Source organism: Notothenia rossii (genome assembly GCF_949606895.1).
Source record: "Notothenia rossii genome assembly, chromosome: 7".
Lineage (NCBI taxonomy): Eukaryota > Metazoa > Chordata > Actinopteri > Perciformes > Nototheniidae > Notothenia > Notothenia rossii.
The window spans coordinates 78163554-78186412 of record NC_136905.1 but is presented as its reverse complement, the minus strand read 5'-3'; the positions used below and the strand labels follow the sequence as shown (position 1 = coordinate 78186412).

The 22859-nt window shown below is 37.6% G+C and overlaps 2 protein-coding genes across 2 annotated transcripts in view; both read left to right on the top strand.

The window, feature by feature from the left end:
• manba (mannosidase, beta A, lysosomal) overlaps nt 1-3487 on the top strand; it is an 8364-nt gene extending 4877 nt beyond the window's left edge. The window contains exons 9-12 of the mRNA XM_079640851.1: nt 444-750; nt 1386-1528; nt 1934-2191; nt 2875-3487. Coding sequence (XP_079496977.1) covers nt 444-750; nt 1386-1528; nt 1934-2191; nt 2875-3099 — 933 coding nt within the window. The 3' untranslated portion in view covers nt 3100-3487. The remainder of the gene's footprint in view (nt 1-443; nt 751-1385; nt 1529-1933; nt 2192-2874) is intronic.
• Nucleotides 3488-5061: 1574 nt separating this feature from the next.
• Nucleotides 5062-22124, top strand: slc39a8 (solute carrier family 39 member 8). Its single transcript, XM_079640667.1, has 8 exons — nt 5062-5611; nt 8482-8644; nt 12387-12556; nt 12648-12770; nt 15008-15178; nt 18513-18720; nt 20066-20250; nt 21713-22124. Exons 1-8 carry the CDS (start codon nt 5387-5389, stop codon nt 21857-21859), a joined length of 1392 nt encoding a protein of 463 aa, XP_079496793.1. The 5' UTR covers nt 5062-5386; the 3' UTR covers nt 21860-22124.
• Nucleotides 22125-22859: the final 735 nt, after the last annotated feature.

Below are 22859 nucleotides of genomic sequence, written 5' to 3'. Positions count from 1 at the left end.
CCTGTTTTTCATCAATATATTAGAGGTCTCAGATACAAAACATGTCTCTGAAGTGTTTGGCTCCAAACACCAAATAGATCATTGCAGCATTACCCATAATCCTCTCTGTTTCAGCCCTGTTTCAAAAGTGCTGATTCTCTGTCTGTTACTTTAGATTAAAATAAGGAGCCCCTCCCCACGCCCCTCTGATGCCCCCTTTCACACCAACGCGTTTTCAGCTCCGGCTCGGAGCTCGTGATGGGGGGGGGGGGGGGGGTTACGTTGGTTGGTGGTTGGCTAATGGTTACACAAGCCAAAAAATCGTTATGACATCATAAATTGGCCAAAATCTGATCAGCTCATTTTCAGACAGGTTTTTATATAAATGGATCAGGACAAAAAGAGAGAGAATCTTTTTTCCGAAAACTTCCAGAGTCTCTTTACACAGAGGGGACACATGTTGATGTAGAAGAGACATGAACAAGTGGATTTTGCAGAATAGGTCCCCTTTAAGTAGAAGTAAAGTAAGTACACTTTTACGTGTTTATACTTTGTCACTGTCCACCACTGCTGATAAACAGATCATTTTAAAAGTGTTTGTAGGTTTGATCGTGTTTCTTGTCCAGGTGATGCAGGCTCAGTGTGTGAAGGCGCAGACGGAGTTTTATCGGAGAAGTCGGAGCGAGATCCTTGAGGGCAAAGGAGGCACGATGGGCGCTCTCTACTGGCAGCTCAACGACATCTGGCAGGCGCCTTCGTGGTCGTCCATCGGTGAGTGAATCCGCACTAAGCAGCAAACTTATAATAGTTTTAAATGTTAGGAAGCTCTCAGCGTACTTATTTTATATCGCTCTACAATCGCTCTCAAGTTTCATACTGTTAACCTTTCACATTTGAATATTTTGCACATTTATGCACCATACTACTAATTGTAAAATGGCACTGATCTTTCAATTTTTTATTAAATTGAACCGTACATTTCTTTTCACAGTCATTTGTATTGTTTTAGTTTTAATTTCCTGTTTTTTTTTTTAACCATGCAATATCTTTTCATTTGAGTTTTTCTTAAAGGATATCATTTTTTATTTATTTTAGTGTATTCAAATATTTTTCACAGCCCATTTTCACTCTAGTATACAATAAAAGCCAATGCACACGTTTTTGATGGCACCTTGTTATTCATTTATATTTTTGAAGTCATTCATAATTTGGGCAAAAATGTGATAATAAAAATCTATTTCTTATAAAAAATATTAATATAATTGGTGATGAGCATTGCTAATCCTTAATTTCATTTGACATGGTTGTATCAAAATATTTCATTTGTGGTAAATACGATTGTTATATATTAAAATATTGGATGTATTTTAAAAATCAGTTTAAAAAAAAGCTGTGTGTGTGTGCAGAGTTTGGTGGGAAGTGGAAGATGCTGCATTATTTTGCACAGAGCTTCTTCTCCGCCCTCCTGCCGGTCAGCTTCGAGGACGAAGGCATGCTGTTCATCTACGCCGTCTCCGACCTGAGTCACGACCTGAAGCTCAGCGCTGTGGTACGTTTCTTATTTAAACTCTGTCTTCACATTGCATTTACAAAAACTGAACATGTATCCAGTGACACGAAACCGCTTCTAAGCTAATTGTTTTATCTATTCAGAAAGGGTCAATAATGAGGGTTTAAAATCTAACTTAGTTCAAATATTTCAAAGCATGGCAACATGAAAAAAATATGCAATTCAAGAAACTGTCATTCTTCCCAATCAGAAACAGGTTTATTACCAGGTAGGTTTACACGTACAAGGAATTTGACTTGGTGTCATGGTGCATACATACAAATGTAAAACAAGAATTAAAAACAGGTAGAGAACTAGAAAAAATAATAAAAAAGATTTAACAGTATTGCAAACAAGCTCTACTTGTGAAAAAGTGTGTCATCTATCGATTGTCTTGTCTCTCAGGTGTCGGCGTACGACTGGTCTGCTCTGGATCCGGTCTGCACGCGGAGGTCCGACTCGCTCCTGATCCCCGGAGGAAGTGCGGCGGCTATTTTTAAGCAGCAAGTGGACCCCCTGCTGGCCGGGTGCGGGCGCTGCAGCCGCCTCACCTGCCTGCTGGCCTTCCACCTGGAGGACAGCAGCGGGCAGCGCGGACCCACAAACCATCACTTCCTGAGCTCCCCTAAAGATGCTCAGGGGCTCCAGAGACCCAACATCACCGTAAGTCTCCCTTCGACCTGGATTTTTTGTATTCACTAATTCCCAGATTAGAAATAGTACAATAACTAAGGATTCATTTCTTATCTTTTAATCACTCTGTGATTCCATTTGTGTGAAAAATCACTATCACAAAATGTCATTAGGAAGACAGAACAAATATATAAAATGCTTATTGTAATTACTGACTTCCTCCGAGTTTAAAGATACATTTTTTTAAGCTTTGGTCACTTTGTGAGCTTGTGCAATTTTTTTTCCCATGACATCTATTTGCTGACTATGGAAAATCAAATATACGTGGTATCTCACTTTTTTTTACAGCAGTGATAATTATAACTCTTTTCAAGCTGGTTGCACAAAGTGATTTGAACATTTCTTAAATATGCAGCATTCAAAAAGACAAAACTATCACAAAAAGAGCAACTTAAAATAAATTGCAAATAGCCAGAACACAGATAAGGAGCTGAATAAAACGTACTTTCACTAAGTTTTCCAAAAGTAAAGCATTTGAAACTTAAAAATACACCTACAATTCGTTTTTTTCAACACAGAGCTATACTGTGTACAAAAGCAAGACCAGTTGTCAAAGGCAAAATGTGCAGTTTTGCGAGTAATTTTAAAAGCCATTTCTACTGATAACATCAGTCTCATGCTGTTCTAAACTCCTTTTGTGTGTGTCCTTGCAGGCCTCAGTGCAGGAGGATAAAAGCCTCCTCACCGTCACGCTCCACTCCTCTGCTGTAGCTCCCTTCGTGTGGCTCGATGTCGGAAACATCCCGGGACGCTTCTCCTCTAACGGCTTCCTGATGCTCTCTGCAAACACCACGGTCAGTTTTAACGCCTGGCGCCCGACCAGCGCTGCAGAACTCTCCAAAGCGCTCACCATCACTTCTTTAGCGGACGTTTACTGACCTGAGAGCAGCAAACAGACGTGAGGAGGTGAATAGAGGAGACTTGTTTTTAAAAGTTTCTTAAAAACATACCATGAACAAAGTTTTAAAAATATATTTGTATCGATGAGAAATGTGTCGTTTATAGAATTTGTTGACAACATGTAGTCTGAATTGGGTTATATCTCATACAGGGTGTTGTGTCCTGAAAACGGTTGTATTATTGCGTGTTTCCCATCTCCCAGAATAACAGAATGAAAAGAAATGACTTATTTGATATACCGGTATTGACAATAGTCGTTTTGTTTATAAGATGAGATGTTTATATTTTGATAATTTTATACATTGGATGTATTGTATAAAAAATCAAGTGATGATAATAATAAATATGTACATATTTGTGCAGTAATGGTAGTAATGTATTTGCCAAAAAAGAGACAAATGCACAATAAAATGTAAAAATGAGAATTTGAATATAACTTTAACTGTATTTTATTTCTTCTAAATGGGTTTTCTTGGCCAACCTTGCTTGACTTTTCTGAACTCGTAATTTGAATTGGCCACTTAAGTCTGTACATTTAAATTTGTACCGTTTGGCTGGCTTGCGTAGTGGTGTAAAAACAAAAAAGGCCATGTTGTCTTACTCGTCCGGTTTGTAAAATATTAAGTTATAGTACTAATAAAAATCGTAGTTATAATAGGATCTAATTTATACAATTGAACCCTCCTGTTATCCTCAGATTGACTTTACACCCTTTATCCTCCAATAGTTTAAAACTCAAGACAATGATCATATTCCAAATGTTAACCAACATGTATGTCTCTGGTGCTTTAGGTATCTTAGTTGACTATCTAAATAACCATTTAAATAAAACATTACACCAACCTTCCCCCCCACCGACCCCTTTATACATCCAGAATTCCTATTATGTGACTATCGAAAAATATATAAATCACCATAAAATCTCACTGACTGAAATAAAATGTTAAAGTTAGATCTTTTTGATGTTGTTAAAGGACCAATAACTAAAGCAGAGGGTAGTTTTTTGATGATACATTTGCATGTAATAGTCACCTCAATATCATCCTACACAATCAACACAAATATGTGTAAAATATTGAAATTTGTATATGTTTTATACTACTAAAACAGCCAGGGGTCAAATTGAACAGAAAGTGCATACAGGACATTTAAAAAAGATCTTCATGTTCATTTTAGTCCTCACTAAATTAGGAAAAGTCCTGAAATACTAAGCAAAACAAATAATGTGAACCACTTTTTTTTTAGATACGTTGAACATTGAATGAGGTCAAATTGACCCCAAGATAACAGGAGGGAACCCACTGTTTCTCAAAATGTTATCTAAGGTATACTCCCTTAAAACCACAACACATGTTTGAAAGTTTAAAACTTACATTACTTAATAGGGCGTGGTTTAGAAACAACAACCTTCAATCTGAATACACAAAAACTGAAGACTAATTGCTACATTTTAAATGTGTAAAATCCATCAGTAAATTCATGGTTAACCAAATGTTTGCGATTGAATAAAGTAAACCGTGCTCTCTACTTCTACTCCCAGTTCTATTTTTGCAGCTCTCTCGTGCAGTAACAATGATCTGCCTCCAGGGGGCGACACTGGCCTTTAATACATAGCTTTAATACCACCCTCATGTCTCGTGTTTATACTTTTTTTTTCTTTCCAGCTGTTTCATAATTGAACTAACGGAGTCACAGCTGTACACTGAGTCACAGCCGTGTGTACTCTGCATGTCTCCTCACAATTAACACTGTTGTGTTACCCTCTACACACACACACACACACACACACACACACACACACACACACACACACACACACATACACACATACACACACATACACACATACACACACACACACACACACACACACACACACACACACACACACACACACAACTACTTCCAAGCATGAGTGTGTGTGTGTTTGTGTGTGTGTGTGAGCACGTTGCATACCAAGTGAGAAAGTGAGCCACAAAAGAAGGCATTATGTGTGCACGCGGTCGGTCACCTCCATGTTTTTTCTGCATGGCTGTGCAGACTGATCTTTGAACCTGATCTCTGATAAATCCCTCCGCGCACATCAGAGGAACTTCTTATCCTAAAATAATTTAATCAGCGAGCAGGAAACTTAAAGGAGGAACCCTTTAAATTCCGCCTCAGTGCCATGGATCTGTGGACCTCTGCTGGGACATCCTGACTGAGTAAAGGCAGCAGAAGGACTTGTTTTTTTTTTAACTCAAGAAAACCCCTACAAACACAGAGATGTTTACTTTAAAATGTTTTATCACGTGCATTTTGGTTTTTATACCGACGTGTCTCAGTAAAAAAGCTGTTGGCCGGGATGGGAAGGTATTTCTGGAGAATATTTTACGGTATTATGGACAAAATAATTCAATTTCAACGGAAAATCTGGAGAATCTACTGCTGCTAATCTCAGACAGAAGAGCTGAGTTGATAACTGAAGGAAACCCGCTGGCAGGCGAAGAGGTGAGCACAGAAACTATTTACATTTTATAAACTAATTAATGATCATTTACTAGAGTGCAGGGGATTTAAACGTGCTTGTCATGTGTTTGTTATGGTGTAAAACGTTCAACATATTGATGGAACAAACTATACTAAACTTTATTAAAGTTATTACATTGTTACGTAATAATATAAAAGGGAAGTTGTTATGCTACAGATTGCTCAACAATTATAACACAAATAGGAAGTATGCATATGAAAGAAGAGAGATGCAAGACACAGAAACATTCAAAAACAAATCCGGAAGGATTTTAGAGACAAAAGGAGAAAACAATACAATTATGTACACAGGCTTCCAAAAATAAATCCATTCGAAGCTTAATCTATAATGCACTTACAAAAACATGAACAAACAGTATACCGTATTACTCGAGTGCAGTTTTTAAATAATAATGAATAAATAATGTAAACGTGATGTTAACAAACACAAACTCCATTAACTGTGTGGATAATTATATTTTTTACTTTTAATTCAACCTTTATTTAACCAGATAAAAAGCATTGAGATAAAACCTCATTTACAATGCGGACCTGGCCAAGAAGGAAGCCACTTTTACACATTATTACACATAACACAGGCATATAAAATACAGAGAACACAATTAATGACAGATGACTGGAAGGGCTAACTAGATCATAGGAAGTTAGTGGGTGCAGTACTACTTGATTCTAGTTCTGCTTTTGGTGTCATTGACCATTCTTTGTTGTTACACAAACTGGAACAATATGGTTTTAATTTTTAAACGCTGAGGTGGTTAGAAAGTTACCTGACAAATCGAAGTCAAACTGTTTTTTTTAATGGAAGTCTCTAAAAGATGAAAACAGTCACTTGTGGAGTACCTCGGGGTAGTTGTTTGGGACCACTTTTATTTTTACAAATGACCTACCATTAGTGTTAGAAAAAGCTAAAATTGTAATGTATCCAGATGACTCAACAATATATTATGCAGCATCAACTACAAGAGAGTTGACAAATGTTATGAAGAAAGATATACTACTGATATCAGAGTGGGTCATAAATAATAAGTTGGTACTTAATGCGGGAAAAACAAAATCGTTATTACTAGGATCAAATCATCAGTTAAAAGGTGAACCAAAATTGCAACTACATTTAAACCATATTGAAATTGAACAGGTCGAGGAGACAAAATTGCTAGGTATAACCCTGGATCATAAATTATTTTGGTCTAAACAAATTTATAATGTTGTATGTAAAATGGGAAGGGGTGTGTCACTTGTAAAAATAATTGTAATATATTTGCCTATGGATGTCAGTAGACACGTTTTGGATGCTTTGGTTCTGTCGCAGCTTGATTATTGTTTGGTTATATGGTCTAGTGCTGCTGAAAAAGATTTAAACAAACTACAAGTAGCACAAAATAAGGCAGCACGATGTGCACTGCAGTGCTCCTACGGAACCAGATTCACTGAAATGCTGGAGACATTGAAATGGTTAACTGTCAGACAGAGGTCAACTTATATTTTATCACATTTTGTCAGAAATATTACAGTGACTCACTCACCAGATATATTATCACAAAGGTTTATAGCGCAATATGCACAACATAACTATCAAACACAACATACAATAGAAGGAAGGTTTGTATTACCCAAATCTAAATCAAATATGGGAGAGAAAACAGTCATGTGCAGAGCCATGGTCAGCTGGAACTCTTTACCGGTTCACATCATTCAGGAAAATTCTCAAGTACATTTCAAAAGGTTGCTAAAAAAATATTTAAGTATTATAAAGTAAATTTGAACTGAGCCTGTAGCTATGTATGCATATATTATTATGTACACTTATTTATATTTACTTCTGTTTGGCCTTAGGATGGCGATAATTGGATGACCATTTTAGTTTTCACTTCATACAGCACTGTAAATTGCATGAAATTATGAGCTGTTTTGTTTTAATTTTGTTGTATGTATGTTTATGTATGTTTTGACTGTGTGAGGACCCCAGGAAGAATAGCCAATGCTCATGCTAGTGCTAATGGGGATCCTAATAAAGACATAAAGAAATAAAGTAAACCAAAAGACGAAAAGCATTCACTATATTGTGCACATTTGGGACAGTAAGAAAGGTGCACTACTTATTACTGCAAGAGCAGCTGGTGGTAAGGACTTCAGACAACTTCAATGTAAAACATGCTATTGAGACAAGTGCCCTCAGTTTTAGGCTAATAGAGAACAGCTGGCATCTACCATCAATAATCATTCCCAATATCAGAAATAAGAAGACTGATGCAAAACAAATGCACAATCAAATCAAACAGGAAGCATTTAAAGAGATACTTAAAAACCATGATAGATTATGTTTAATGGGAAAAAAAATTCTTCTACACTTACCCTCGCTAACATCTCAGTAAATGAGCTAGTTGATCATTTTAATGCAAATTAATTTAAATGTTATATGCTCCACTAATATGGCCAGGATCTGTTGAATTTTAGGAATATTGGGTTGCAGATTAACATTTCCAAAAGGGGGGTTCGTTTAGCATGAAACACTTGAAATAACTAAAGGATCAGTTAAAAAAGAAAGTAGAAAGAAAGTGAGGTCAAAGAAAACTATTTCTGCTAAACAGTTAGCAATGATTGAGAGTCGGACCTAAACATTTCAGATGTGTGTATCTCACACTTCACTGTCACTTTTAGTCATGTACCTTTTGTTTGATTATCTTTGCTTTTTAAATGAGTGTTTTTCAATGCCATTTCATAATATGTTTCTTGATGTCTTTCATTTTTGTAAAGCACTTTGAAATGCCTTGTGTTGAAAGGTGCTATATAAATACACTTGCCTTGCCTAATGTCTGCTCTCTGTCCCTCAGTGTGAGTCTACAGAGCAGATTTTGTCTCACTTTGGCTTCAGTAATGAGAGCCAGCTGACGGTGGAGCATCTGGGGCGGATCTGCCCCGCGGTGCTGACCCAGGTCCTGCTGCCCTCCTGCCCCTACACCGGCTCCAAGACGCCGCTGCCCCAAGACTACTCCGGTGAGCCGCTTCATCGCAATGTTTGTTTATCTGTGGAGACTCCAGCAGCTCAGATCATTCTCAAAGTTCATCAGGGTTTGTTGTAGAGACTTGGACGTTTTTTTTTTTTTTTTTTAACACAATAATGACGTAGCACATACATGACAAATACATCATTACAAAACAAAAAGAAAAAACATAACAAAAAACTAAAACAGCTCCGTCTCAAACATACATACATGTAAGTGGTTACAGGAGTATCACATTTATGATTGATGATGAATGTATGATTACGGGAGATTCACGAGGTTCCTTTAACAATAACAGCCGACAATTCAGGTCCAAGGAAATGTAAGTAAGGCTGCCAGATTCTATAGAACTGGTCAGATTTGGCATTTAAAACATTTGTGATATATTCCAGGAGAACCAACTCAAATATGATGTTGCGCCAAGAGACTTTGAAGGTTAACGTACGATATGTCTTTTTATGCCACAAGAGGGCTCTTAATAAAAGCAATAACAACAGACAGTGTAGCGCCAAATGGGATTACTTTTTTGATCATAGTTCAGGATATCTTTGTATATTTTTGTATCCTCTGACAATCGATGACACACTTCTTCACTGAAAGAGATTGAAACAAGCTTAGTAAAAATGACAGTTTCTTGAATTGCATCTTTTTTTCATGTTGCCATGCTTTGAAATACTTGAACTAAGTTAGATTTTAAACCCTTATTATTGACCCTTTATGAATAGATAAAACAATTAGCTTAAAAGTTGTTTTGTATAACTGAATACATGTTCAGGTGTTGTAAATGCAATGTGACAGAGAGTTCCTCAGAATGACCTGCAGAGCGCTCCTCTTCTATTAAGTAATCATGCCTGTTAACTGATAAAAACACTAAATAAAGACGTTTCCCTGGTGGACACTGGGAAAAGCAGCTACGAGTTAAAGGTTATAACGTTAGCTTAGCTTGTATCTTTAATAACTTAATATCCAGATGTCGGAAGACTCAAAATTAAAAGCAACAAATCTACAAAATGTGGTATAAAACTGGATGAAAAGTCAACTTATGGACTGTTCTTTGTTTGATTATTTAATAAAATATGAACAGTAAACATAGTCATACCTTTTGTCATTACCAATACTCTTTATAATGAGGTGACACTGAAGGTAACTTTGTCTTAGAGGAGTGATTTGACTTGGTAGCTTGAGACTTGATGGCTATTGTTGTACTTTTGTATTTTTACTTGACACCTCCACCAAAACCATCTCACATTGTTAACCAAGGCAAAACATTATCAGTGTATCCACTCCAACATTTTATGGGTTCTTCCTTGGCCCATGTTTCATCCTATCACAAAGTTTTATGAAAATCCGGCTGATAGTTTATCCAAAATGCTGCTGATAAACAAACTGTATCATAAATACAACTTCCATGGCGGAGGTAATTATGATAATATTATTACAGACCCAGCAATATTAAAGCAATAACATGTAGCTCCACCTTTACCAGCATTGAAGTGATTGACACATTAATGCAGGGGTGTCAAACTCAATTTAATCGCGGGCCACATCAGCACTATGGCTGCACTCAAAGGGCCGGTTGTAACTTATATATAAATATATATATAAAATAATGTATTATGTTACATTATTGCCTCTGCATTGGATTATTATCTGATAGGGTAATAACTTCATAATTAACTACGTCTGAAAGCAGAAGTCTGGGGCAAATAATTGCAAGTCTCTTCAGTGAGAATGTCACAAAATGATTTAAAAAGAAAAGCTGAAAATAAAAAATAAAAAAAAGGAAGTGACATTTAAAAAAAAGAGTCAAATAAAAAAAAAAAGGCATATTTCGAAGAAAAAAAGTCAAGTTCTGTCTAATTTGAGATGCATTGTGGGACATGTAGTTTATGGGCAACGTGCTTATGTAAATCATCATGTAACCGTATAATAAACATATTATATTCTTTGCAAGCTCTTGTCGGGCCACAGAAAATGAAGTCACGGGCCGGATTTGGCCCCCGGGCCTTGAGTTTGACACCCCTGCATTAATGCATCAATCATTATAATACAATAATAAACATTATTCAAAAAGAATTGACGAGTTCCTTTACTTTCGGTACTTAAAGAATATGTTATGCTAATAGCATTACTACAGTTAATAAAGAGTTTAATGCAGAACTTTCACTTGTAACAGGGAACTCTTAACACTACTTTTACATATCAAATATATAATACTTCTACCACCAAAGACAAATAATGCCTTCCATGCCAGTTAAATATGAGTTTTTTTACAATATTATGCTATTCAAAATGGATTTATATATCAATAATTATGCATATCAAATGTTCAACATGCACTTTTTTGTGTTTTATTAAAAAAAAAAACTGGGTTAGTGACTGGTAATCTGTTAACGTCAATCAGAACGTTTTTAAATTGAAAGTATACCCTTTGTTTTAAGTAAATTATAATGGTAACTAAAAAGACATTTGGGTGGTTCCTTTTGTTCGGATTTGAACCTTTTCTCAGGTCGTCACTTTTTATCATCTCCTTCTTATCTCTCTCCTCTCATGACTTTTAATAATCAAAAACCATAGTCATTTACTGTGAAGCTATGTAATGCTCAAACAATGTCCTGGACTGACTCAGAGCCGCTGACCGTTAAACGCTCCCTCGTCTTCCTCTTCCTCCTCCTCCTCCTCCTCCTCCTCCTCCTCCTCCTCCTCCTCCTCCTCCTCCTCCTCCTCCTCCTCCTCACTGCTGTTGACAATTGCAACCATCTGTGACTGTTTTTTAGTCAGTGTGTTGATATTGATGCACGCTGTGAGCAGAATTTCTCCTCTGCAAATAAATAAAGAGTTCCTTCGTGTGCTAGAAATCCTTGGAAACACCTCCATCTTAATTTTGTGTTTTCAAGGTTTGAAAAGTGCTTAGATTTTTTATAAAAGGCATAAAAACCCCTACATTTCGGTTACTATTGCAATGCTCATTCAGATCAGACTGGCCTAATAACATATAGTTACTTATTGAAAAGCTTATTTTTGGCTGCTTCGGGCACTTGTACCATAAGTGTATGGATAAGAATGCATCATGTTTAACACACACACACACATAAATACTGATACCTATACCTATTGGCATGTAGGAGCCATGGCTGCGCTGTTTTGTAGACTTTAATGAGCGTCTGTTTGCTCTTTACGGTTTTGAGCATACAGTCAGACCATGTGTTTCGCAGTTTCTACAGCATCGATCAAATCATGTCATGCAGGGCACCGACTGGACTGTGTTCAACATACAAGCCAGACATGAAGTACATCGGTCCAAGGGTTGGCAAGATAATCAAAACTCAAATACACACACCCCAAACATATATATACACACAGAGACGTCTGTCAATATAGTATGTTATACTATGTGTTTTCCTTTAAATTGCCGCCCTTCTTATTATTATTCTTCTTGTATGTCCTTCACCTAACATTACATTACATTACATGTCACTTGTTAGACGTTTTTATCCAGAGCAACTTACATACTCAATACTGTGGGAAAATCCCCACAGGAGCAATTTGGGGTGAAGTGTCTCAGGGACACAACGACATACTGACTGCAGTGGGGTTTGAACCTGTGACCCCCGGATCCGAATACAAACGCACAACCCACTGCACCACACGCCTCCCATGTTTGAAAAGGCACCTTGAAAATGCTTCAAAATAGCTGTTAAATAACTGTTGATCTATGATTTGTGCCCTGACAGTGTGGGGTTACGGGTTTCTGGCCGTCACTGTGATCAACCTGGCGTCTCTGCTCGGCCTCTTCCTGGTCCCCTTCACCAAGAAGCCATATTTCCCCAAACTGCTGACCTACTTCGTCGGCCTCGCCATCGGGACGCTCTTCTCCAACGCTGTGCTGCAGCTCATACCCGAGGTCAGTAACAGGTGGAATTAATACAATGTTTTTGTGATATTTAAAGGGAAATTATTGTGTGTGCCACTAACGTTTTTCTGTTAATCTACAGGCGCTTGGTTTTGATCCCAAATTGGATAACTATGTGGAGAACGCAGTTGGAATATTTGGAGGCTTTTATCTCCTGTTCGTTGTGGAGAAGGTACTGAAAATGGCTCTCAGGTTAGACGAAGAGGTAAGATCACATCTGTGTCTCTGAAGTTGTTGTGTGTCTCTTTGTGGTTGTGTGTCTCTTTGTGGTTGTGTGTCTCTTTTAGGTCAGTTTGTGTCAACACCTGATTTGTATGTGTCTCTTTGAGTGACATTTTGTAGGGCAGCGGGGGCAGCCAGGACTCTTTGGGCACATTGCCAAACTCATATCTCTTTTTTTATTTACGCATGTGCTATGTCCTGGAACAGCCTTCTGATACACATTATTTTTCCTGTTGCTGATAATCCATCATTGTAATTTATTACAGAGTAATATCCTGTTTTGCAGTTGTCCAATGTCCATTAAGTCATCTTGTTTATTAGCTCATTAGGATGCCACGTAATGACTACAGAGAGGAAATTACACTTGGAAGTCATGCATATGTTTTAGATCATCTGCAGGGTCATGAAAACAAAAGTCAAACTTTGTGACCTTTTAAGATTTGGCACATACTCCTAACATTACCTTTCAAGCAGGGGTGTTCTAACTTTTTGAATGGGGACCAGATTAAATAATGTAAAAATAAGTTTAGCTAGCTGCCTCTCATCATATGGGTTATTTAAAAAGATTTACAAAGGTTTTTCTTTAGCAATTTAACAGTCCTTCAATCAATAGTTTAATAGCCTATACTATCATTCCCCGTACATACAGTATAAGGTTTGAAGAGGAATTACTTCTTTGAAAATACCTTTGTTTTTTTTAAAGGGACAATGAACAATAATCAACTCTCAAACAAATGTACCACAACTTAGTCCGGCATCCTATAGTAATAAACACAAATGTAGGACATTAAGGAAAAGCTATTTCGTGAAAGTTGTCAAAGTCAGTGAGATTTAAATTGTAGAATAAAGTTAAACAGTGTGAAAGTCAGATTTTATAACAATTCAATTCCACACATATTCACACATTCACAATGACATTCTTGAAAAAAGCTATATGTCAAACATTAAAGCTAAGACCAAGACTCAATTAGCTTAGCTTTGAATAAAACCTTGCAGTAGAAAGAATTTTTAATCTTCACTGTGAGACTGACCGTTGAGCGGCCCGACCAAGCAAGGAGGCAGAACGTCCAAAAATATAACCCGACGTGGGCATTTATTAAAATCATGCGCACATAGTTCACAGCCTCAATCCTGCTGTTCTCTGTGAACACATCCTGCAGCCACAAAGATCTCACACCCACTACCAGCCTAACAAGACACAGCATCTAAATACACACACAGACTAACAAGACACAGGTGAGGGGGGAGGAGACAACACAGGGCACCAGGTGCACACAATCAGCAACAGACATGGGGAAAGGGGAAGTTGTCGTACCTACCATACCTAAAACAATGATTAGCCTATAAACATGTCCACGTGAGCTCTAGTAACGGCGTCTCGTCGTTACATTCACTATAAATATTTAATGTGTTGAAATGATGTGGTCTTTAAGTATTGCATTGCGGACAATCTTGATTTATCTCCTCAGCTTACTTTAAACCGGTGGCGAACCGTGTCTATCACAACCGGACCTTCTGTAGAAAGGTCGTCCCCCCCCCGGCGTTATAATGTCCGTCTTTTCACTGAATTGTCGTCTTGAAAAGGGTAATCAGAACAATGCCGCAACAACTTCATCTTCACCTGTTGCACTTGTCATTTCAACGTTAAAAACAATGAAACGGCATGAATTGCTTCGTTGCATTCATCTGGATCCTCTGTCTCGAGCCAGTTAACTAGCGGGCCTTCTAGAGTCTACCCTGGAACCGAGGGAAACTCTGAAAGAATACGCCCATTGGCTAAAAATCAATATGTGATTGGTTGATTAAACTGTCAGTCCAAACGTACGCTCTCATTCAGTGCAACGGCCAGGGCATTCCATCAAGGATGTAGAACACCTTGGTTGAAGGATATTCTACCCAGAGACCCAGAACAAGATCTGATTGGTTGCTTTCTTTTCTAACACAAAACCACTGAAATGCGTAGTGCATGGTCCGAGAAGGACAAACAAATCAAGGTAACACTGTAATATTACAGATCAACAACACAGATACCATTCTCATTTATTCATTTTATATACATTTTATTTATATAATTAAATCTATTTTTTGTTTGTTTTATCTGAGTGTTCCAGGGTATTCTCTGGATACCTTGAAGGCCCTGACGGTTCGCCACTGCTTTAAACCTACTTAATGTTTTTCCTCTGTTCCTCAGCTGACTTACTTTGTCTCTCTTGTTGTCAGCCTGGCCACAGCCACTTCACTCCTGCTGATCCTCCTCAAGAAAGCTTGATCCAGAACGGGGAATTACCGGAGAAAAAGAACAGCATTGTTCTGACCAGCGTCAACACCATCGCCACCGACAAGAGCAGCCCGAACGCTGAGCCTGTGAACACAAACGTGACAACCTCTCAGGTACCAGAACAACGCACCTGCCTCATCTCATAGCTAAAGGAGACATATAATGTGTAGAAGAAGAAGAAGAAGAAGAAGGAATACATGAAGTGTATCCCATAGGGGAAATTCTGATTCATTTAACATTTCTTAGTGAGAAAATCTAAAAACAGCTAGACCTATGTTATGGATTTATTAACACAGTTTTTCAACCCAGAAATGTGTCATTTTAATCTGGTCTCCTGTCTGTAAGAAGCCCTCATAAATGTACTTTTTATTCCATTTTAAGCCACATTTGACCAGACACTTTTTAGATCTTGGTGGATTTGTATCTCTATATCTTAATCTGATAAAGGATTTTAGGTTTAAGAATGACAGAGAAACTAGCTGAGCAATCGTTAGCCTTTAGCTCATGTCCCCTCCATTCATGGTACACTAGAAAGACAGATTTAAAGTGTTATACTGTTTTATTTACGAGTTTTAATTGTTTAGATCAGCAGTTTGTTTTGGAGAAGGGGAGATCTCGTGGATAATTTTGCTTTAAAACTGACTACAATGAAGTCAATGGAGGCTACCAAACTCCGTCCTCTGTCACTGTATTTATTGAAAGGGCCACGCAGTTCAGATGGGGTTATTACTCTCCTAATTCCCACCTCTTTGGCATTCAATCAACTCTTTCTGCATACATTGCAAACCAACCCTCACGGCTATCACCCTCGAACTCAACGAACTTTAATCTAATGAGCAGCTACGTCTTATAATAAACTTGTGTTTTCTGACATGTTATCTTAGGTAATTAATAGAGATTTACTATCCACCTCTGTCCGCTATCACACGTACACCTGACAGGAATGAATCATGGACTATAAATGCAGCACGTGTATTAACCATAGGTATTAACACATCTTATCATTAGGTGTCCCTGTCCTTCACCTACAAAAGGGTCCCTCAATGAGACAAGTAGACACTGAAAGAGTTGAAAATGAACTCTAAAAGTACAAAGGAAACTACAAAGAGGAACAAAATGGGCAAAAAGAAACACAGAGCAAATACTGAAAGACTCAAAATGACCACAAAGAGGTACGACTAAATTACAAAGAGACACACAATGTCTACAGAGAGAAAACGTGACTACAAAGACACACTACTCAACTACAAAGAGACAAAGAACAGCTATATAAGACACTAAAATGACTCCAAAGATAAACAAAATGGCAAAGATTTACAGAGAAAATACAGAGACATAAAATAACCACTATTTATTAGTCTAAGTCTTGGTCTTAGTTCCAGCCTCGCAGTATTTTATCGAGCTGTTATCAGTGACAGGGGGCGATTAGACTGCTGTTAATATTTAACACTGAAATCTCCCGTGTCATATGGAGGCTCTGAAGGATCAAAAACCTAAACAAACAGAAGTGCTGGTGGCACAGAGGGACGAAGGTTTTAGATCCTTCTCCTCTTGCTAAATGCAGGGATTGTCTGTCTGGAGCACAAAGACTCCTTGTTTGTCTCGCTGGCTGATAAAAGGACCGTCTTGTTGCCACAGAGTATCTTTAACCAAGACCCAGAACCTCTGTTTATGTCCGCTCATTCTCCGTATTCACATTATAAACACTGAGGCCATTATATTTGTAATCGAAGAGTTCCTTAGCAAGTGCTGCACATTTATAAATATGTTTCCTGTAATGTGATTTATTGGTATCTGATACATTTTGTGAATCCAAGAGGGGGACACATTTACATTTTTGGCATTCATGATGATTAACTCATTGGTACTCAACCTGGGGGTCAGGAGATCAATCAATCAATCAATCAATCAATGTTTATTTATATAGCCCACTATCACACATGTTACATTTGTCTCAGTGGACTTCACAGTTTATACAGAATATCAGTATGACAATACGACACCCTCTGTCCTTAGACCCTCACATCGTACAAGGAAAAACTTCCAGAGAAACCCCCACAGTTTAAAGGGGGACATGGGAGAAACCTCAGGGAGAGCAACAGAGGAGGGATCCCTCTTCCAGAACGGACAGACATGCAATAGATGCCGTGTGTAAATTTAAAAGATAATACATTTGCAACATAGGTGGAGAACATTCCTGAGGGTCGCCAGAGAGAAAATATTGAATTAACCCAATAAATAAAATGGGATTTAGGAATGGAAATGGGCTTTCACATTACGTTGCATTTACTGTAATAATATGCACCAGAAAGCCAGCAATCTGAACCACTATAGCACCACCATGGGGTTTACTGGGAAATGTCCCCATAAATACTGGATGGATTCCCACTCAACTTTGAACAGACATTCATGTCCTACTCAGGAAAAGAACATGCATTGATGTCCATTGTTTGATCTGGCCCACAAATCAATTCAGGTAAAGGTCGGACCGCCTGGTTGTAGCTGAATGAGCGAATTTGAAACAGTTAAAGGTGGGGTAGGTAATTTTGGAGAAACCAGCTCGAGTGCGCTAGAATTGGAAAATACACAACCGGAAGAAATCTGCCACTTCCTTATAGAGCCCCTCCTCCAACACACACAAACGCGCACATAACCAATGAGGGCACGAGATAAGTTTGTGCACAGATGGAAGGCTGACAGGCAGGTAGGCCATCCAGTTATTTTAGCCGGCTCAGATGATTGGTCGTGCTTTTTACAGTACTACGGCTTCCACAGATGATATTTTTTAATGTATTTGTTGTCAAAGCACTTCAGATATTCATTGCTATCGGGATGTTAAGAGCATTCCATGGAACATAACAAAAAGTGTATCTCGAGCCGGTTTCTCAAACTTACCTACCCCACCTTTAAAGGATTTCAGGTGTCTTGAAATACGTCTCCATTAGGCTACATTGCACGCCAACATTATTCTGCCATACATACGTTTGTTGAATAGGCTGCATGTGAGTTTTACTTCAATAAACAGTTATTTTTGTTTATTAGGGTTATGTGCAGATGTTGCACGCCAAAAGGATAAACTTTACACACTTACGATCAACGATCTTTAACTTTTTTGGTTATTAAATGTCAAAAAAACGATTGGCTTTTCATATTTAGGTTCTTGTAAGTTCTTGAATATAAGCCTACCTGTAATAATGTCATCATAATGTATAACCTTACTTAACTAAATGCTGTGATGTCTAAGCAATAATAATAACAACCAACCAGTTTGATAAGATTAAAACAAAAAGCACTTCTAAAATAACAGTGGAAGATCGGTGAGTTTTGTTGGGACATGAAATCAAACTTGATAATATCCTTACATTTGACATTTGTTTGCGTGTCACTCTTCTTCTCTAAATTCAAATGATAGTCTTGTGTTTTTAACCTGATTTATTCCTCTTGCAGGACGTCCAGGTATCAGGCGTGATGTGCTACTGGTTGCGAGGAACTCGTGTCTCCAGCATCAAGACGGTGGCGTGGATGATCACTCTGAGCGACGCGGTGCACAACTTCATTGATGGCCTGGCTATCGGCGCCTCGTTCACCGTGTCCATCCTGGCGGGCTTCAGTACGTCCACCGCCATCGTGTGCGAGGAGTTCCCCCACGAACTCGGTAAGGATGTTATCCTGTTCATATTACGCCAGGGTAATATTACTCCAACACAGAACTCAAATGTCTAATTCTGGTGGAGATCCCAAACGTACTGAAGCTCCAAGGCAGGGGTGTCTAAACCTTTTTCACTGAGGGCCACATACAGAAAAATATACGAAGGGCTGGGCCACTCAGAGGTACATTGTCTCATAAGTTCAGTTATAAGTTAGCAAAATCAATCAAATATAGCTCAATGATGCTTGATATTTAAAAATGCCTTAAGAAAAAAACAGCCTACATCACAGCTGTCCATTTATTTTGTTACAAAAAGTGATCAGCTCAAAACAGAAGCCTCAGACTGATTATAATAAGGGGAATAGGAAGGGTTTATTTCAAGCTTGTTATGCAAATAAGTTATCAATTTACAAAATGTTTCCAACTTTAATTGACTGAATTTATGTGAAAAGTGGACTTATTAATACATGAATACTACTGTGTAATATATTTATACATATATATTGAAGAAGTACAATATAAGTTTCATTTGTGGCACATATTCCATTATACTTTTTGAATTTGCTGAGGGCCGATTCCAAATGGGCCGAGGGCCACATTTGGCCTCCGGGTCGTAGTTTGGACACCCCTGCTCTAAGGGATGAGAAAATAGAATTCTCGTAATCCATTTTTTGGAAAGTCTCAAGGTTTTCTGTGACATGCCTCTCAGGGCTTCCATACAAAGGCTGGATTTGGGGGATAAAGTGTCCAAAATGTCATCTAGAATATAGCTACATTTTATGGCCTTAAAAAAGTGTCAGGTTTTAACATATTAATCACAATGCCAAGCTGGAATAGTTTTCATCACAACAAATCATTCTGTGAAACAGGGTGTTATCAAACAAACAACAGTAAAACTTACCAGGAAAACTGGATTTCAGCGGATTAAAAGCAGATTATGTCTTTTCACACAAACGAAAAGGACTGTGAATGTATGATCTTTATCGACCTCTACTGACACAATGCAGCATTGCACCAAAACTCTTCCATGATGTGTTTCAACTTCAAACATTTAATAAACTAAAAATAGAAATGTAATCCAATCCAACTTTCATTATTGTAACCAATGTATTACAAAACCGTCTGATTTATGTCTGAAATTCCTCCCCTTTTAATGTAAATAAACTGGACAAGACTACAAATCAAATACTATTGTATTGCATTGCGTGATTTCAAGAGATGAGAAAACTGGATGCATTAAGGCGGTGAAGAAATATGTAGAGATTATCTGAATCAAAAGTGTTATCAGTTGAAATGTGTTTGTGTTGTGCAGAAATGTCCATAACAACCCTGTGTTTTGTTCCGTCTGCAGGTGACTTTGTGATCCTGCTGAACGCTGGTATGACCGTCCCACAGGCCATTTTCTTCAACATGCTGTCTGCGGTGTCGTGTTACATCGGGCTGGGGTTCGGCATCCTGCTCGGGAGCAACTTTGCCCCCAATGCAATCTTTGCCATCGCGGGAGGAATGTTTCTGTACATTGCTCTGGCAGACATGGTGAGTCACATGATCCCACCTGAGGTCACTCCACACCTGCAGACTGCAGTTCGGTCTTTGCATTTTTATACATACACATTTTTTTATGGTGTTATTTAGAGCTACTTTATATGCCTGTTTTTGTCAACAGGTCACATTTAAAGCCAAAACTAACAGTCCATTAGTCCATCTCGCCCCCCCTCTATGTGCTACCCAATGCCCTTCCATCCTTACTAGATATTTTAAGCATCTATAGTTGATATTTTCTGATATTAACCATGTATCAAATGCATGCATGTCAAATGTGCTGCTTCATTGGCAGTCTCTCTCTGAGCTTAACACAGTGTTTTAGTGACTTTTGTGTTATAGTTTTGTGGAAATATCAGCAGAAATATTGGACTTTCTATCATAGTGTCTGGCCAATGTGATTTCATCTTTCCAGGGCAATAAAATAGGCCTATAAATCAATGTCGTGTTTACAGTTTGTTATGCTGACCCCAAGTGGCCAAGAAAAAGGCTCAGCAATGTTCAGTTTGACTGTTCTTAAAAATAATAAAAACAGAGATTTAAAAAATGTATTCATATAAAAGAAATTGAAAAATATATTTGTTCTTAACTTGTTAAGTAGCTTGACACCATCAGAGTTATTTTTCCGGTAACAGTGAACACAGAGGAATAACTCTTAGTAGGATAAATGTATTCTTAGTGTCTTTTGATTGGATTTGTTGAAAATAAGACAAATGTCATAAAAACAAGACCTCTTGTTGTAGGCCGAACCTGCAATTTGTAACCTGTTAAGCCCCAAAGACCCCTCTATTGGCTCTAGCGGTTAGAAAGAGATGTCAATCATCAAAATCGACCAAGGGGGGCCAGAGATAGGTCAAATCCACCCAAATGATCCCAGAAGTGGGTTTCTTTTGCTAAATCTCTCTGAAAAGGTCAAATTTAACTTGTTTTGCATCAATCTTAATACAGGGTACTTATTATATGTTATAGTTTGGATCCCTAAAGCTTTTAGTCTACTATCCCATCATTCAAGGGTGGTTTTCACTATAAGTAATGTTTTTTTACACAATAATTTAATGTTCAATCTGAATTTACTTTAAAATAAAAAAAATGTATATTGATTCTGACTCTTCTACATCCAACTCACAGGTTTATCATTGCTTTGAGAAAAAAGATTATTAATTTAACCCTTTTAGAAGTGAAGTTATGGTCATTTGTTCTGGGAATGTCATTTTCGAGTCTGAGACCTGGAAAACAGGCTCAGGGCTTAACAGGTTAAACCAGTTTTGTCCTCACACTGTGATAGATATATCAGATGTTAAAAGCATCCAAGTTTCTTTCCCCTTTTATTCATCTCAACAAATTAATAATTCTAGGCACATAAATCCCACTTCTTGTTTGTATATTATTACCTCCCATTATATGATCAATAAGGGTATGGTCATTTCTGATATCTGATTTCGTTTTTTCGCCTCAGTTTCCGGAGATGGAGAAAATTTCACTGGAACAGAAGGGGACTTCCAACAAGATCATCTTCTTCATCATCCAGAACGTGGGGCTGCTGAGCGGCTTCACCATCATCCTGCTCATCACCATGTACGCAGGGGAAATCAACCTGGGCTAGAGAGAGACTAAGGAACAAAAACTGAAAAGAGAAATTCAATAAATAATGAGCTGCTTCTATTTCTGCTCACTCGGCTGGGCGGGAAAGTGAATGTAAATGTTTTGTACGAACAAAACCAAAATGGAAAAAGCTTTTATACCTTTTGACTATCAAGTAAGTGGAACGTTTAGCTCCATCAAAAGGGAAATCTGTACAATCATTATGTATGAACTCTAGTCAAATTGTGTATTTTTGAGGAGACAATAAATTATTTTTTCAGTCTTCATATGGTGTACAATAATTGTGTTTATTGTTTGTCATGGCCGTAGTGTTTGACCTCCGAGTTGTGTGACCTCTATGACCTTCATTGGTTCTTTTTCCTGTAAGATTTTAAAATAAAGTTAGTATTTCTACATCAAAAAATCTCCTATATGTTTCCATAGGCTCCAAGTATTAAAACCTGGTGACTCTACATCAAAGGTTGGCTTTTCATGCAATTTATTTCAAATGAAAATAAATGTGTCCGCCTTCAGGGTTGTATTGCTTTGACAGTTTCTCTCAGTGGCTCTTTGATAACTGCAATAATATCTAACATGAAACGCCACAAATAAAAAAGTTAGTTAAAACATTTGACCTATGTTACCCCACTCTATGTATTATGTAAACATTTTTACCTTTTATATTGTTATGTATGAAACCCATGTAATGTTGTAATAATAGCAACTTAATCTTACTTATATTTACTTTTAAATATTGTGTGGGTTTAGGTGGACCTGCCACTAATGTTTTATTTCTCTGCTAATTATTTGTAAGGCTAATTATTTGATCAGTTCAGAAAATAACTTGCAGAAAATGTTGAAAGATATTCATCCTTGTGACCAGTTGAGAAACACTGTTGTGGATAGTCATTAGCCATCTCTTGTAGCAAGAGTTTCTTTAGTTAAATACAATAAATACGTTCCTATTTATTTAATGCCAACAACACAGTATGATCCTTAAATATAGTAAGGCAAACATAGCA